The sequence below is a fragment of the Ochlerotatus camptorhynchus genome, unplaced genomic scaffold (genome assembly GCF_037179485.1).
Source record: "Ochlerotatus camptorhynchus isolate MF236.1 unplaced genomic scaffold, CSIRO-AGI_Acam_v1.1 ptg000423l, whole genome shotgun sequence".
Taxonomy (NCBI): Eukaryota; Metazoa; Arthropoda; class Insecta; order Diptera; family Culicidae; genus Ochlerotatus; species Ochlerotatus camptorhynchus.
In genome coordinates, this window is record NW_027040909.1 from 1,879,474 (window position 1) to 1,896,737 (window position 17,264).

The following is a 17,264-nucleotide window of genomic DNA, read 5'->3' on the forward strand; positions in this document are numbered from 1 at the left end:
AACACACACCGATTCGACTAACCTCGTCGTCGTCGTCATCGTCGCTGCGTTTATCGCGATCTACCATTAAGGTGCAATTTTTGCATTTTTGAAAAACTCAAAAGCAGTTTTTTTTCGACGCATCATTTCTGCTTTTTGAAAATTGCGTCGAAAAAAGTTGCTTCTGAAGTTTTCGAAAATGTATCAAAGTAAATTGAACCTTAATATTATTGTTATTAAATTCGCTTTGGGCTTTTCTTACACTACAGACAGACGAACGGCATTCAGTGCCAGTTTGAGGCTTCTCTCTTTAAACCCACCATCAGCGTGCAATCGTTGTTGTTGTTATTGTTGTTGCTGTAGTTATTGATGACTTGGTTGGTTGGATGTTTGACTCCCGAAGGTCTCTTCTCATCGCATAATATTTTGAGGTCTTGACAGGTTTCTCAACTCCATCACCAATACTAGTATGAAAACTAAGCTTCTACCGTAAAGCGGCTACGAAAGATTGCAAATGCAGATGTTGGATGGCTTTTGCGGGAATATTCGAGCAGTTGCATAGGTGTGTGTATGTGTGGGTGTAATAGAAGAACTAAAAGCATTCGGCGATGACAGTGTTGCCAAACAGTAGTATTAATTATGACATAATTAAAAAATTACCACTGATTCATTCTTTATCTTTTTATCAGAATGATCTGCGTCATAGACGCTGTAATTTAACTTTTTTCGAATTGAAACCGAATTTTGGTTGATGATTCACTACTATTTCGGTAAAATTCGGTTTCAAATCGAAAAAAGTTAAATTACAGCGTATATGACGCAGATCATTCTGATAAAAAGATAAAGAATGAATCAGTGGTAATTTTTTTATACGATGGATAGGGAGATGAAAGTATAGAGTTGATAGTTTCGTTAGAGTACGATAGTGTGAAAATTGTGTATAGAGAGCAGAAAGCGAGCAAAGGTCAATTTTGAGGAAGGCACGCATGAATCGGATTAGGGAGGGATATCTCCCCCGCCACCACTGGCCCCTCACCATCCCTTCCCAACAGGGGAGTTTGGTAAAGTAGATGATCAACCCGATTCGTGCCGTCCTCAAAATTTACCTTTGCTCGCTTTCTACTTTACATAGGGGAATTTACGTATTCTCGGCAACCTAAGTAGCGACCTTCTTTCTATAGCCTTTTTCTCTAAGGAACGCAAACATATGCAGTATTGGTTTGTTTACAATCTATTGCTGCCAGCTGCTCTAACAATTTCAGTCGAAAGAATTGTCAAAAACTGTTTTGAAACGCTTTTACAAAGCTCCAATCTTCTCTAGTGAGAGCGAGTATTGTCGGCAACCAGTTTTTCTTCGCAAACCGTTCCATTTGAACTGCATGTAAATCTGCTGTTCTATTATCGGCAACTCGAAATCAGCTACAATTTGTAGTGCGTGTGTTTCATTTCAAGAAAACCTTACTAGATTGCTTTTTCTCAGTGGTAAAAATATAGTCAAATTGAAGCTGAAAGCATAAAGAATCGTTTGCATGCATTCAGCGAAGTGTTTTCGTAAGAAAATCCAGTGAAAATAGTGTTTCAATTTGGGTTGCCGAAAATAGTCTGTCATGCCGAAGCCGTCATTTCCCCTATACAATTTTCACACTGTAGTACTTTAACAGAACTGTCTACTCTATACTTTCATCTCATCATCTATCGTATAAAAATGACCACTTTAATAGCAGTAAGCTCCATCCACGATAATACGCCAATCTCGAAATATTCTCGATTTTGCTAAGCACCATGCCGTCGTGTCATCCTCAATTTTAATCTCGGATATAATTATAAAACGCCGATTTCTGTGTATTAGAGAAAATCTCGGATTATCAAAAAGACCGCAGCAAAAACAAAATTTGCACTCACATACCAACGAGCATCAATTGTAATTTTCCGGTTTATGTTTGCGGAATCCGATGCGCTGCAGCTGTTCCGACCGCAGTTTGTTGCGGCTTGGTCCCAATCGGAACGTTCTTTCGCGGGATGCATTATTTTCATCAGCTTCCTAGACAATCCGATAGGCTGCAGCAAATAAATTCGGAAAAGTTTTACGCATCATATTCGGGAGGGAGCAATAAGTGATTGAAAGTGTCGGCAAGAATATGAAATCCCACAACGAGCTTTTCCGCAACATACTATTTCCCCTATTTCATGTAACATATTTGCCAAGAAACTTGTTGCCTATTCGGGATGGATTATGCTGCTCTTCTCATCGGACTTTACTGAAGTTCTGTGAACTTCAGGGATGTTCTGTAAAATTTTCTTCAAAAGTTCTGTGAACTTCTAATCGAAAACTCTCATCAGAAGTTCACTGAGCATCTCGTCGAAAATTCCCTTAACTTCTAATTGGACTCTGAACCAATCGTCGGAAGTTCGCTCATCGAAACTTCAAGGAACTTCTGTTAACTTCTTGTGGGAAGTTCTCTGAACTTCTTGGTGGAAGTTCTCTGAACTTCTCGTCGGAAGTTCTCTGAACTTCTCGTTGGAAGTTCTCTAAACTTGTCGGAATTTCAGGGAACTTTAACAAATTTCTGTGAGCTAGGGAAATTTAATGAAGATGTGTGAATTTTTTGTTGGAAGTTCAACAGTCGCGTCCCGTAACCTCATTTTTACCTGTGCACCAACTTTAAAAACCAGATTTAATGCCATATGCATACTCGAATCGGTTGAAAAATACACTTAATCTTCTAGTTTACTCGATATCTATCCATTGCAAGCAATGTTTTGATAATTGCTTATGTTTTGAGAATTGGTGCACAGGTAGGTTAAGGAAACGCCACTGACAGGGTGGCCAGTGAATTTTCATTTTGAAATTCCCGGTTTTTTCCCGGTTAAAATCTTAAAAAATTCCCGGTTGTTAATCATCAACAAAAAAAAAAACAAAATTGAACGCATTTTTAAGAACGTGCTGAAAGGAATTTACTGAAGGGATAAATGTGATTTAAGAAGATTCCCAAGATTGTGGGGCTTTTAAATTTGTGTAGAGTCTCAAACTAGAACTTTTTTTTTCAAAATCTGTGATTAATAATAACTTTCGTGATGCAATATTTGGAGAAAAATAATTAAAATGTGAGATTTTGAAAAAAATTCAAGATCACATATTTGAAGGGACTTTTTAAGGGTTAAAACATATTACAGAACAATCTATAGAATCTAGTGGACAAACCCTGGAGTTTGTAGTAAAATTTGAAAGAATTCAAAATGTTGATTCCCAACAAATATTGAGAAGGATTCCCACACATCTTTCGAATGAAAAGTTCTGAGCAGAATACCAGAATTATTCTGACATGAAATCCTTAGCAATTTTTAGATGAATTTGGAGGGATTTCTGTGGAGAAGAATGCATGTTCTAAATTAAATTATTAGGTAATTTTAGAAGATTTAAAAAGGAATTGTGAAAAACGAAACTTTGAGGAAAATTCCCACGTGATTCTGATTGTATGGGGATCGAGAGGAAAATGACAGATGAATTTTAGGAAGTATTCCAAGAGAATTATGATCAGAATTCAACAAGAAACAGAGTTCTAAGAGTGTTCTGGCAAAAATGTCAACCCTAGTGCGAAAGATTCATCACAGAACTCCAACAAAATTGATTGCAAAAAATTTGCTGTTAATAAGAAAACAATTCTTTAAAATACTCCCAAGGGTTTCTAAATAAAATTTAGAAAGATTTCTGCTGTTTTGAATAGAGTTAAAAGATTTTCAAAGGAATCGAAATCTCCAGACAGGCTCAAGAGAAAGGGCCTTTTTAATGCACTACCAATGTAGAGTGCACCAAGCGAATTCGAGAGGAAACGTCAACCAAACCATTTGTTAACATCAGAATGAGGATTTTTCACAACGCAAATTAGAGCATTTTTCATTCAACATCTTGCCAATTTCCATCAGTATTTGACATATTTTACGATTTTTCACAGATCTGAACATATTTGCACTTGAACTATTCACATACAAGAAATCCAGAATATAATAACCACTAAGGCTCCTTTATAAGTTTCCATTTTTCTCACCAAAAATATTCTTGGACACTAGCAAGATCCTTGCAAAAACGATACAGAATTAAATTTTTCAACTGTAAATCAAGTTTTGGAGTATCTCAGATGAATCAATTTATCAGGAAAAGTAAAAAAGTGTTCCACTTCCTATGTCTCACGCCCAACATTTCTGCTCACAACACTCTTTTTAACGTTCTCCTATTTACCACCAGACGTTGAATCGATCGTTTAGTTTCTATTAAAAAGGCGTATTTTAAGAAGGATTCCAATTAAATTATTAGAAAGGGTTGCAAGGAAATTCAAAAAATAATTCACTGGTAATTATTAAGCGGGGTGTTTTCTGGCTTATTTCAGAACAATTTCAAGATAATTCAGGGCAGAGTTCCAAGTTAATTCTGAAATGCATATCGTGCGAATTGAGAACAACGAATAATTAAAACCCTGCAAAAGAATAATTCAGTTTCGCTTTTACAATTTTTTGTTTCCAAAGTCTAGCATCTTCAATATTTTCTTTTAACAACCAAGTACTTTACAGCTGAAATTGAAACGACAAAAATCAATTTGCAATATTGCTGAGTGATTAAATTCTAAAAACAATAAGACGGGAAACTGAAGAAAATTATGCAGCAAATTCTTCTGTAATTATGAATCCTGTAATAAAGTGAATTCCTTCGCTTGAAGTTCAGAGAAATTTGCTTAATGTTGAGAGAACTTTCTTTGAAGTTATCAGATCATTCATAAATTGCATAGGAACTCGTTAAAGCTCCTTCGGAGTTTTTATGTGATCTTCAAGGAAGTATTGCAAGCTCTAAAGAAGTTCATCGCACTTCAGAGTTGTTTTGTGAACTTCGGAGAAATTGTTCGAACGTCAAACATTTCTAAGAACTTCTCCGAATTTTGCGAACTTCAAGTTTAACCTAGTGATCTTCAAAGATCATTTGTGAGGTTGAGGTTACGTGTTACTTAACCAGAACAGCGAGTCACCTCACATCTCACATAACATGAAATAGTTAAAATCTCTACAGTAAGCCTCGCAGTAAGCATAGCCGTTCTGAAATTTTCAGCAAATTGGTAAGAGTACTGGAAAGTTTTTAAAACCACTCTGAAGTAGGGCAGATTTCTTCAGAACGCATAGGACTTTTTTTAACTGAAGTTCACAAACCTTCTCTGATGATGATGATGATGATGTTTGCAGAACAGTTTTGAGATGTTTAGTATAATTTAGAAAACTCAACTGGGGCTATTTGAAGTTCGTTAAGCTCATCTAAATTGTCCATAACTTCTATGAAATTTGTCCAATTTGTCTGCTTATTGCAGATTGGTGAACAATGAGAAGCTGGAGAATATGACGGACTTGATAGGAAATAGATTGAATGAAAGGACTTATAAAGGAAGTAGGTTTTGCTACTCGGTATGCGAATATGAAGATGATGGAAAATACGATGCACCGTTGGTTTGCGACGATGAATAATTTGGAGACGATGGATAGTTGGGTGATATCGGACTTGTGATTGACTTAAGGGCGAGAACTTGTTAGTGATTTAAGGCTGGGTGTTTTAGACTGGTTGGAAAATCGCTGGGACTCGTTGAAGAGTACGCATGAGAGGCGTCACCTGACAATGCATACCTGCTCGAATGATAAGACGGAGATGCTCTATAGATAACGGTGAATGGCGGGACTCTGATGGTCCAGGTGGGCTTGAAGGTCCTGGCATAAATGCTCCATCTAGGTCATTTATAGAGCGTCTCCTCGAGCATCTCCCATTTTTTAATGGAACAGTCCTGCATTGTTAGGTGGTGCCTCTTGCTGACCAGTCCAAAATACTCACAGTCCACTGAATACACTACGAGTTCGATATCACATACGCGATTCGTATTGGCGCATTCGTTTTGCGAGTGGGATTTTTAACGAAAATTCTTGGACGGTCTTAACAAAAGGTCCAAAGTTACTTTCTGGCGTTTTACGTGCCACATACTGACTTGTTTTATCCTTATGCAATTTGGTTTACCATATGCTGGTTCACATACAACTAGATATGATATACGACAAGGAACTTGAACAATAATTTCATCCGAATAATGTTTTGTATCTAAAACCCCTAATGGTTATTCAGATTCTATCTTCAATCTATATTTCGTTCAGTTGAAGTTTTGTCGTTACAACTTTTTGTTCGTCTTTGCAATTATTCAATGTTTTATCCTTGCGATCTTTTGTCCTTTCGACTCCCGGACTAAAGCTGCTTTCAATTACCACTTCTTCTTCCATAATACCACTGCCAGCCAGTGGGGGTTAGATTGAAGACACACGCGGATCTAACCAATATGCTTAGGGAATTATAAAGAAACATGAATGATAACGAATTATAGAGTAAATTTAAATAATTTTCTTGAGATGAGTCTTAAAGTATTCCGAGGTAAATTTTAAAATTATATCTGGGAGAATTCTAAGATTATGCTTGAAAACTTTTGACAAAAAATGAGAAAGTGCCATTTTCATGGTTTTGAGTCGTTTAAAAGTTTAAGTTAGTTTTTTTAAAGTTTAAAAAATTAAAAACATTCGGAATCGAGAACATTTTACATGATCCGGTAACTTTAAAACTTTTTAAAAATTGTTTATGAATATAACATTTTAAATGCTTTAAAATTTAGGGCATATATATCTATCAATTAATTAGTGTGCAAGAAAGAGCACTAAGAGTAGGCGTTAGGCAGGAAGAAGAAAACAAAAATATATCTAGTGTCAAATTCTTAAGATCTTGGTAATTTATACTTAGAAGTAAATCGAACTGAGGCTGAGAGTGGAATTTTGGTAACCTTTGTAGAAAAGTAAGGAAACATCAAGGAGATTGATGTTTTTGATAATACGTGATGTTTGTATTTTCTACTTTCTGTTCAAACGATCATGTTTTAGACACCCTAAATGGTTATTAATCTATGAAAACGTACAACATTTTTGAAATTAATTGCAGTTAAGGTTGTGCTGTCAAAAACGGGAAAGCTCTGTTGGTCATTTTTGAACGATTTGTGAGTCCCCAGACTTACTCCTGAATTTCATAACTGGTACGTGGTACGACTGACTTGTGATTCTCCAAAATTTCTATAAAATTCAGTGAGCTTTTCTCAGTTTCACTGTATTTATTTTATGTTTCCAAAACTTGTCTGAGGTCCACTGATTTTTTTGTAGTTTTTTTGAACATATGTGAGATTCTCTATATTTCTTGGAATTTTCTCGGCTTTTTCAAAAAGTTTTCAAGTCATATACAAGGTGAGGTTTTGTCTTTAAATTTATTTGAAATTCTCTTAAATACTCCTCACATTTCCTTGGGCCGCTGCCATAGCGAGAGCGAAGAGGTGCGCGAAGCGTGAAATAGAATGTAAGGAATAGGAATAATATCAATAATAGCAATTCTTTTGTATATAATGCTAAGCGCGCATCTTCGCTCTCACTATGACAGCGGCCTTAGGTCCCCTTGAATGTCTACCCTAAATTTATCTGAAGTCCTCCCAAATTTCTCTGAGATCTGCTAGACTACAATGAAATTCCCTGCACTTCTCTGAATTTTATGGAAGATCTTTCACACCACTGAAGGTACCCAGTATACTGCCTATAATTGCATATCAGTCCCATATGGATTTACATCAATTTTGGCATAAACAACGCTATCCACTATCAATTGGCATCTACTGTCATATTATGTGATAAAACTACAAGACAGGTCAGTTTGTCCTATCAAGAAAAGCAATCGCATATCAGTCCCATCCTTAAATTCAATCGTCCAGAGGTTTACATGGATTACAGTTCTGCTTTCGAGTTTCCATATTTTTCGCTATAACATAACATGCAAGCTTCAATGGAACTGATTTTAACTTGAAAAAATATTAATAAATTTACTATGATTTTTCAAATATTTACATGGGAATCACACTTCGTAACTTCGACTGCCATTATCTCAAGGCCTATTTTTTCTATATGGGATTATAGGCAGTATACTTAAGTTAGAAGGTTAGTCTCTAAAATTCTCCGTGTTTTCTGGCATTCACTGATCGTTAAAATTTAGGAAAATTTCTCTGAAGAAAATATTTGAAAAGGGAAATCCGTAAAACTTGGAAAAAATCTGAGAGGTTTGGCGATCTAAATAAAGGTTCAGTGGACAAGTGTGCTTAAAAAGGATCTGACAAGTTCATAGCTTCACATGATCTTATGAAAGGTTCAAAATGATTTGGAGGTGCGCAAAAAGCTCCGTAGGAGTGTATGTACCTCAAGTGGAAACTCCTGACAAGGTCGTTGAAGTTCTTAGAGATTTCAAATGTTTGGAGGGTTTTGGAACTTGAGAAACATTCTGAATACTTTTAGGACCTTCGAAAAATTTATTCAAACACTGAGGGCCGGTTTCTTCCCATATAGTTAAACCTGGATTAAGACTTAAGCGAGACGCATTCAAACGCAAATCAAACGCATTTCCACAAGAATGCATTCTTTTATTTCTAATGTAATTAGTTTCATTTTATGATAAAAATAAAATTATGTGCCCCCACACGTTTCTAGTAGAGATCCAAGATTTAGTCTAGAAACTAAACTGGGAACAATCTTTATTCCGGGAAAAAGAAGCAGTTTATCGAGCAGTATTCGTCGACTTCGAGGAAAAGAAAACAAAAAAAAAATGCGGCACGAAAATGGGAAGGTGTTGGCAGCCGGGAGAAACATACGGGGCAGACACAAAATGGGCTCAAATTAATTTAGCAATGAACTGGATTTTATTTTATTTTTCGCTCTCTTCTTTCGCCGTACACTTGCCATGCCACCACACTGTCCATACTTTTCCCGAGATATTGCTGTCATTGAGCTCATTAAAAAATTTAAGCGATCATTCGAAAGTTTGATTCGAATTTGACGATGCAAATTGGACTAGATTTTTTCCCCGTGGTGTTTATCTCGATGTAGTTTATAAAAATAATAACAATAAAGCACTAATGACTTACCCAAAGTTCGATTCCCCAGCCCATTTTGGATGTTGTGCTGATTCTGTCGGTTCCTGCCAGAAGAAAAACAAACAGCCGTCGACGTTGACACAATATTCGTTCGAACTTCTCTCTTCACTTGATTTGCTCAAATATTGCAATTGTTTGCGATTGCAACTTTGAATTAAAAATAAAACTTTTGCTAGTTTAAAAGATCACACGCACTTTTGCAGAACTTTCTTGTTGAAATATAAAAATTGCACTAGTATTCCACGTAAAGAAAATTTCATTCAATAATCTTTCATTGATTGAAAATCACAAATTCATGCTATTTTACTCCAAAAACAAAGTATCAACCATACACAGGAATAAAATCGAGAAGGAATTTCCTTTCACTAAATTTTTCAAATCATACACAATCCACTATCAACACAGAGGAGAAACGCCCCGAAGTTCCCCCTCCTTGTGCGGGGTACCCTTCGTCAAGAAACAAAACACTCCGCCGCACACAAGAGAACTCCACACTGCTGCTGCTGCTGGTGACGACCCGCCGCCGCTCCTTCTTTCACTCCACCGTGTTTTCAAAGCTCACTCTTTCTCACCACCGTAGTAGATTCAAATGGAAGTCTGCCTCCTCAGCTCACTATTTTGGCTTGATCCAATTTTGTTTTCTAGTAGATGCGAATTTTGCACTTTGCCTTCATCCTGAATGAGGGGGACTCTTTTTTTTTACTCTTCCCGCACACAACAAACCGCCGCCCACGAATTCGCGCGGACACCACACTAGTTTTGCCTACGAAGAGGACACGCCGCACTTGAGCCCGTACTTAATATCCAAGGTGGTTTCTATTCAATCGCCATCAAATTTTTATTTTCAGAAAAACAGCTAGGCAGGGAAAACGGCCAAACGAAAAAAATCCACGCGAAACGATGCGTACGCACTACATGCCACACCAGAATCCTGACTCAGACTGAAGAAGAAAACGAAAAAACGCTAGCGGTCGCCGCTTCGCCTTCGCCTTCGCACTCTCGCTTTGCAAAACCGATGAAGAGCCAGCAGTGGCGAAATCCGAAGTGAACGGGCGAAAAAAAAAACTTGGCGAAGCGAAATAATCGGTAGTAGCCCTGTTAGCATTCTGCTGAGCACTGCACGATGTATGGCGGATACCCATTATTGGGTACAAAAATACCCATTTTCATGCAGCTAGCTAATACCAACAATCAATACGAAACTAACGATTTTAAATTGGCTCACTACTTGACTAGCCTATTGGTCCCAAGCAAACGATTAACGATTAAGTCAAAAGTCTAGTATTACGCTATGTTTGTTTTGATTCGCTATGAAAGTTTGACAGATAAAATGAGGGGTTCGTGGATTTTCTTATGTTTCGAGGGGTGCATCGATTAGCTTGGGTCCGAAGAGAGTACCAGAGCTGAGCCAAAAAGTTGTGCACGTTTCTTCGGGACTTTATGGTCTTATACCCCGTTCACATTACAGCGTATATCACGTGATATACGCTGTCTTGCAATGACCACTCATACATCTAGTTTTCACTGGAAATCCTATGTATGAGTGCTCATTGCAAGACAGCCTATATTACATGATATAGGCTGTAATGTGAACGCGGTATTAGAGTTACCTCTATGCTAATACCCCGTCCACATTACAGCGTATATCACGTGATATACACTGTCTTGCAATGAACACGTGTACATCTAGTTTTCACTGGAAATCCTATGTACGAGTGCTCATAGCAAGACAGTCTATATTACGTGATATATGCTGTAATGTGAACCGGGTATAATAGCACAAACGAAGTGACAGACGACTAACTGGCGAAGAAATCAATTTAAATAATGTGGTTCGCTGTAATAGAATTTTCTTAGAAGCTTGTGCCATCATCCACCAGATGGGATAGTATTTTTGTTTTGATTTTGCACAAAGTTGATTTTGTGTACAATAATTCTTTGACAGTGTGCAAAGAGTGTATCATTTTGTAATTTTTTTATGCATTTCAGTTTTTCTAGTACATTTGGTGAAAATGCTAGTTCAATCCAGTAGAAGTGTTGCCATGTGTTACAATCCAGTAGTAGTGGTGTTGCCATGTGGTACACTGAAAAATTGCAATAGCAGGTTAGTCACCAAAGTTTTCGAGCTGCTCCGTTTGTCACTTCGTTTGTGTTGTAACTATTTTTTTTTTCCTTTGGTTTGTTTTTTCCGTCGATCTTGTTTTCCGTGCTGAGCACCAATGCTACCGACGTGCCAGGAAGGCAGTTCCCACACCTGGACCCTACCTATCGACCCATCAACTCATGAACCGGGGACCAACGGCTTTACTTCCTTTCCGAAGGAAGGCGTGATCAGAGATGTTATGCCTCAGAACATCCCGGCGGCGCCGACTGGTATTGAACCCAGGCCTGCTGGGGTGAGAGGTAATCACGCTTACCACTACACCACCGTTATGTTGTAACTGTGCTGATTGTGTTTTTTTGTGCATTTTTGGGTGTTTTGGGGTGTTTCTGTGTCGAACATGCTATCAAAACGTCAAGTGCAACATACAATGTTTACTGGCAACCATGATTTCCACAACGCTGAAAATGACAGATCCCGCTGCGATCGTAATTCTCACGTCACTTTTCAAAAGGTCCTAAGTAATAAATGTAAACAAATCGAGTTAAGCGATACAAATTATTGCTCTTCTATCATTGTATGTGATACAAAAACATCCATCCAAATTTACTTTCATTTATTTAAGATAATCATTGATCAAAATTTTCCAATGTAGAGTTTGAAATGATGGGTACATGATTGTTACTTCGGTCATTCGGACTGCCTAACATGATTGGTGCTCATTTTCCAAAGGCGGGGCCAATCTAAAGTTAGGTACTATACTCTGAAATCTGTGAAAGGGAATCTAGTATCATGTAGACAGAACGTCCAATGTAAGACTCATTGATTATGTCATTGAGAAAAATCGTCCAATGTAACATTTCCGATGTACAACTTGACTTGTCAAAACGTCCTATTTGGCTTTTTCTATGTTGTAGCATGACATTCAAAGTAAACTTGTGATTTTATAGTTTCTTCTGAATTTTCAACGTTATTATACACTGACTGCATTAAAATTAGTATTGCAAAACGTATTGTTTTTAAACAATTAAATTAATAAATCTGTCGAACTTCAACTTCGATTTTCTCAAAATGGTGGATATGTTACATTGGTCTATTTGAAAAGTGACGCGAGAATTGTTTATTGGCGATGACGGTGACTCTGTAGCTCCTTCATCCTACACTCTTAGCTACGATTACCTAAAATTATCGGTAAAAAGTTATCGGTATTTTTTACCGATAAAAATTGTTACTTTTTACTTTAAATAGGCTATTTTTACTATAAATTAGGTAATATTTAACGTTAATTATTGGTAATCCATGATTACCGATAATTTAGGTATGTGCACTTTCTTCGATTATCGGTAATTTCTACCGATATTTAGGTATTCTTTACCGACTTTTAGGTATGTGTAGGTATGTAGGTGTATCCAATTAGCAAACGTCAGACTGTGCAAGATACATGATGGACTTTGTACTATCCTTTCACTGCACCGAAAATTCTCATTAGAAACTGTCAATATTTGCAAGAAGAAAATATTTTTCGACGGTGCCATCAACGCCAATTATACGGAACAAAACATAACGGGTGATCCCAACACGATACAAATGATACAACCGTGGTCTGTGGCCACCATCCAGTCCATTTTCGGAGATAAAAGCCGTAGTGATGTTACCGACGTACGAGATTCAAAGTCGAAATGGATTTTTTCTTTTCTTTATTTTCAACTCCGAATTGCTTCGAATAGTTCTTCCCTAATAAAAAATAACCATAAACGAACGATAACCCAAATCATTGAACTATTCCACAAATGGTTTGGATGATACCCAGAACACGCCGTTAAGCAAATTAACCATACAATTTTTATTAGGGATGTGAAGGATGATGGTGATGTGGATGGTTGTGATGGTCGGTTGATTGTCTGCCGTCTGGAATTGGGCTAACCCAACCACTGCCAATGATTGGAAGGGTCATTACTAAAACGTGAAGAAGAATGTTCCAGCGGCCGTTCCGTCAGTTACGAAGTGCAATGCTCATGTAAATATTTGAAAAACTCCTGGTAAATTTTTGATAATTTTTCAAGCAAAGACCGCACAAGCCGGGTTTGGGTTTGATTCAACAGATGAGTTCTTCGCAATAAGCTAAACGTATCGGTTTTTATCCTTAAGGCCGGCGCACAATAGATACGTTTTCAGGTTTTTTGACAGTTAACCCATGCATTATCTGTCAAAAAACCCGAAAACGTATCTATTGTGCGCCGGCCTTTAGGCCTTCTCCTTATCAATTCTTAAGCAACAAATGAAATAAGCGGAACAACCAAACGTTAACAATTTCTTTAACGAAATTTTTTCAAGAATAGAAACACATCTGTAGTAGATGTAGTAGATGTAGGTTATATTATGAATAAAATGATGCTATTTATTTGAACGTGCAACGAACTCGCTCTTCAAGCTTTTAACACAAACGAAGTGACAGACGACTTTCTCCGAAGAAATTAATTAAAATAATGTGGTTCTCTGTAATAGAATTTTAGTCCACCTTCCGCCCCTCACCGCCAGGTTCGCTAGTATTTTTGCTTTGAATTAATTCAAGTTGGTTTTGTGTGCAATGATCTGGCAGCCCTCGTTCTCGCTCGCGTTGACGTGGTGCTGTTTTCTCACTCATCGAAGGAAATTTTGATTAGAGTGAGAAAGTAAGGAACAATCAGCGCGGGAACCGTGTGCGTTACTGTAGGTGCGGCAGAAGGAATGTTGACCACTCTTTCGTTCTCACGGTGTTCTTACGCATGATCCAACGTTACGTCACACTAGATTATGCATAAGAACGTCGTGATAATGAAAGTGCTAACTTGTTTCCTTCTGCCTCACCACAGCACTTGCGATTCTCCGTCGGTTTCAGGTGCATTCTTTGTGTCATAGAGATTGCTGACGTTTATCTTACGCACACTACGTCACGTATACGTATACGCAAAAATTTTAATGTTTTCATCGGGATCATACTTTAGCAATCTCCACCAGTCCAAACACACTAGAAGTTTTGGAAGGTTCTCCCTCAGCTGACATTCGCTTAATGTGGGTAGTGAAATCCGGAACATTTTCTCACTTTTGAGCATCAACGTCAACCCGGTTTCGAATCGCATTCCCACTTGAGGTGGCACCGTTGGCAGTAATCCACCGCGCCGTGGGAAAGACCTGACTAGTGCTGGAAAATTCACCGTCTAAGGAACGTCACCATTAAAATTAAATCAACCTAATTTTCTTCGCTGTAACGTACTCCGGATCAGACTCGCTGGTGGACCGTTTTCGTGGAATCTTCTTGATCAGTTCCTCCAGACTGATTTCTTCGCCAGCATATCTAGCCGTAATAAATTTAAAAAAAAAATCGGTTTCATCCGATCCTCCTTCATTCTCACCTCCAGCACGTCGATCGCCTATTTGATTCGATGGATCTCGGCATGATTTTGGAGTAAATTTTCCTCCTTTAGATCGCCCTCGTCGAGAGCTTCCGGTTCCGCTACGGAGTAACGAATGCATACCGAGGATGGCCGCAAAAAAAAAAATATAATAAAATAACGAAATTACAATGAATTTTGGGCACATTAAAAATTTATTATTAAATTATTGGAAAGGAGAAATAATAAATTTCGTTTTTAACGATACAATTATCAATGAAAATTAATTTGATGAGATCAAATTTGTTCGACAAAAATCAATTTTTTTATTGTTAAAATGCTTAGCTTAACAAGCCCCCTTTTTTATTGTACATTTCTCATATACAATGATTTTCGTTGTGATTTTATGGTAGGGGTAAGAGGGGCATAGTGAACAAGTGGGGCATAGTGAGCATCCCATGCCTCAGCTTGGTCTTTCGGCCGTTCGGAACAAATTGGTTGGTGGTAGCCTTATACATTTTATGAATAATCAGCAATGGAAATTTGCCAAAAGGTATAAGGGGATTTTTATCAGTGCTGGCATCGGTACACAGAAATTCAAAACAACCCAAAATTAAGTTCTTTTCACTCATCTCCCATGTTCCGTATGATAAGCCAAATTTGGGTAAACCGGCTCAAAGTAGTTTGCATTTAAAGGCCTGTATAGAGATCGAAGCGAAGCGAAAATCTCATACAAAATACTAAATTTTTCACCAGCGTGGAAAACGCAATTGGCAAATTTTTCACTTCGCTTTGAACTGTAAACAGATACGATCCAGCGAAATCTAATGTTGTGGATCGCATCTTTTTCGCTTACGGTTATTTTTTTTCGCGCATGCAGCGCTCGCGAAAAGAGCAGCAGCTAAGCGAAAAGTTGACGTTTCGGGAGAGCGTATCTGTCAGATTTTCACTTCACCGGAGGTGTAAACTGATCGATTTCGTTTCACATGAACTGTAAACTGCGAAAAAAGGAAACTGGAAAATGTTCCACACACATTTTTTCACAACCTTTTTCGCTAGCGAAATTTCTGGTCCGGGAGAAACAATCAAACCACGCCAATTTTGCAAACATGATGAATCATGTTTTCTTTTTCGATTCTAAAACTTCTCGGAAATCGAGAAACCAACACTCACACACGTATAACCGTCCGGGAGGCAGAGTGCCAGCGCTAATCCGATTGTTTGATTGTTTGATTGTTTCTCCCGGACCAGAAATTTGTGGCATCGCGAGTGAAAATTTTAATTTTTGTTTACGCGGTGATGAGAAGTGCGCTGATCTATTGTTAGGGTTTTGCGATGTGCATTGCTTTTGTGCACGGAGTGAATTGAAAAAGAAAAGCGAAGAAAAGTCATATTTGGTTGTTGTGTGGTTGGAGTGGAGGGAAAAAAAATATGCGAGGAAGCATCGGAAATGCGCTCCCGGGTGAAGTGATTTGGTGAGTACGTTCCAGTTGAAGATTGTTGACAAGTGTATTTGTGGTGATGCAAATTATGGTTTAGATGACGCATGGCTTCAAACATTTTGTGTATCCAAATCAAACAAACTACATACTAAATACGCACAGGGCATCGTCTGCTGACCATTGCCGCGGGTATATCGTGGGAGTCCCAGGTACCCGGTTCAAGCTTTAGTTGGCGGCGGTGGCTCTTCTTGACCTTCTACCCCCTGAGTAGTTAGTGTGAATAAGGGCGTCTATGTGATGTTTTGCTGTACCTGTTGTGGACATTTAGTGCATCCTGTTCCCTTAACTTGTTGAGGACACCCTGTCTTGCCTCAAAAGTTACCCTTTTTGAAGTGCTAGTCTTCACAACATAAAGGGCACCATTACGGAGCATGAGATTGAATCAAATTATTCGCAGTTCTACTTGTCAAACGCCCCCGGCTGGGTGAGGGATAGAGGATGACACACACACACACACCTTTTTCGCTAGCGAAATTTTATGATTTTTCGCATGCTCCAATTTTCGTTTCGCTTCGATCTGTATACTAGGCTTAAGCACGGCAAAAAAAATTACCCATCGCTAAGTTATTTTTAATTTTTTCTACCCAAAATTAAGTTCAATTAACTCAAATTTGGGTATATCGCATATTACTCAATTTTGGCTTCTCGTACGGAACTAGACGGTTGAGTCGAATCTTTCGTTCTATTTTTGACAACAATAGCGAGAGGAAATGAAACGGGCAGAGGTCAAATAACTCAAATTTGAGTTTAAAAAACCCAAGCGGTGGGTAGTTTTGTTTTTCTGTTTAGCATTGGTGCTCAGTACGGAAAACCAGATCGACGAAAAACAAATCAAAGGAAAAAAAAAAAGAAATGGGATTAACAGAACTTTATCTGTACAAGTTCAGAAAAAGTTTCATATTTTTGAATTTCCTGCAGTTTTAAACTTTTTTCGAACAGTCCGCAATTCAAAAACCCAGTAAAACATTACTGACTGGATTAATGTGTATATGTTATGTGCAGCTTATCTGCTGTAATATTCAACAACTTTTTTTTACTGTTTCCCTAATAAAAAACTACCATACATGAACGAAAACCCAAATAATAAAACTATTCAACAAATGGTTTGGATGATACCTCGAACACGTCGTTAAGCAAAATAACCATAACAATTTTATCAACAATCAATACGAAACTACCGATTTTATATTGGCTCACTACTTGACTAGCCTATTGGTCCCAACCAAACGATTAACGTTCCCCATTCTAGTCGAAATTCTAGTACTACGCAATGTTTGTTTTGATTCGCTAT

General features: G+C 37.8%; 1 protein-coding gene across 9 annotated transcripts in view; it reads right to left on the bottom strand.

Moving 5' to 3' along the window:
• Positions 1-9,915, bottom strand: part of Cip4 (formin-binding protein 1-like Cip4) — a 209,692-nt gene extending 199,777 nt beyond the window's left edge. For 3 of the 9 annotated variants that reach the window (XM_065233926.1, XM_065233918.1, XM_065233917.1), the window contains exon 1: positions 8,991-9,913. In XM_065233926.1, coding sequence (XP_065089998.1) covers positions 8,991-9,014 — 24 coding nt within the window. In that variant the 5' untranslated portion in view covers positions 9,015-9,913. Of the gene's footprint in view, positions 1-8,990 lie in introns of all 9 variants that reach the window. The other 6 variants (XM_065233919.1, XM_065233922.1, XM_065233921.1 and 3 more) reach the window with 4 other exon arrangements.
• Between the last annotated feature and the right edge of the window lie 7,349 nt (positions 9,916-17,264).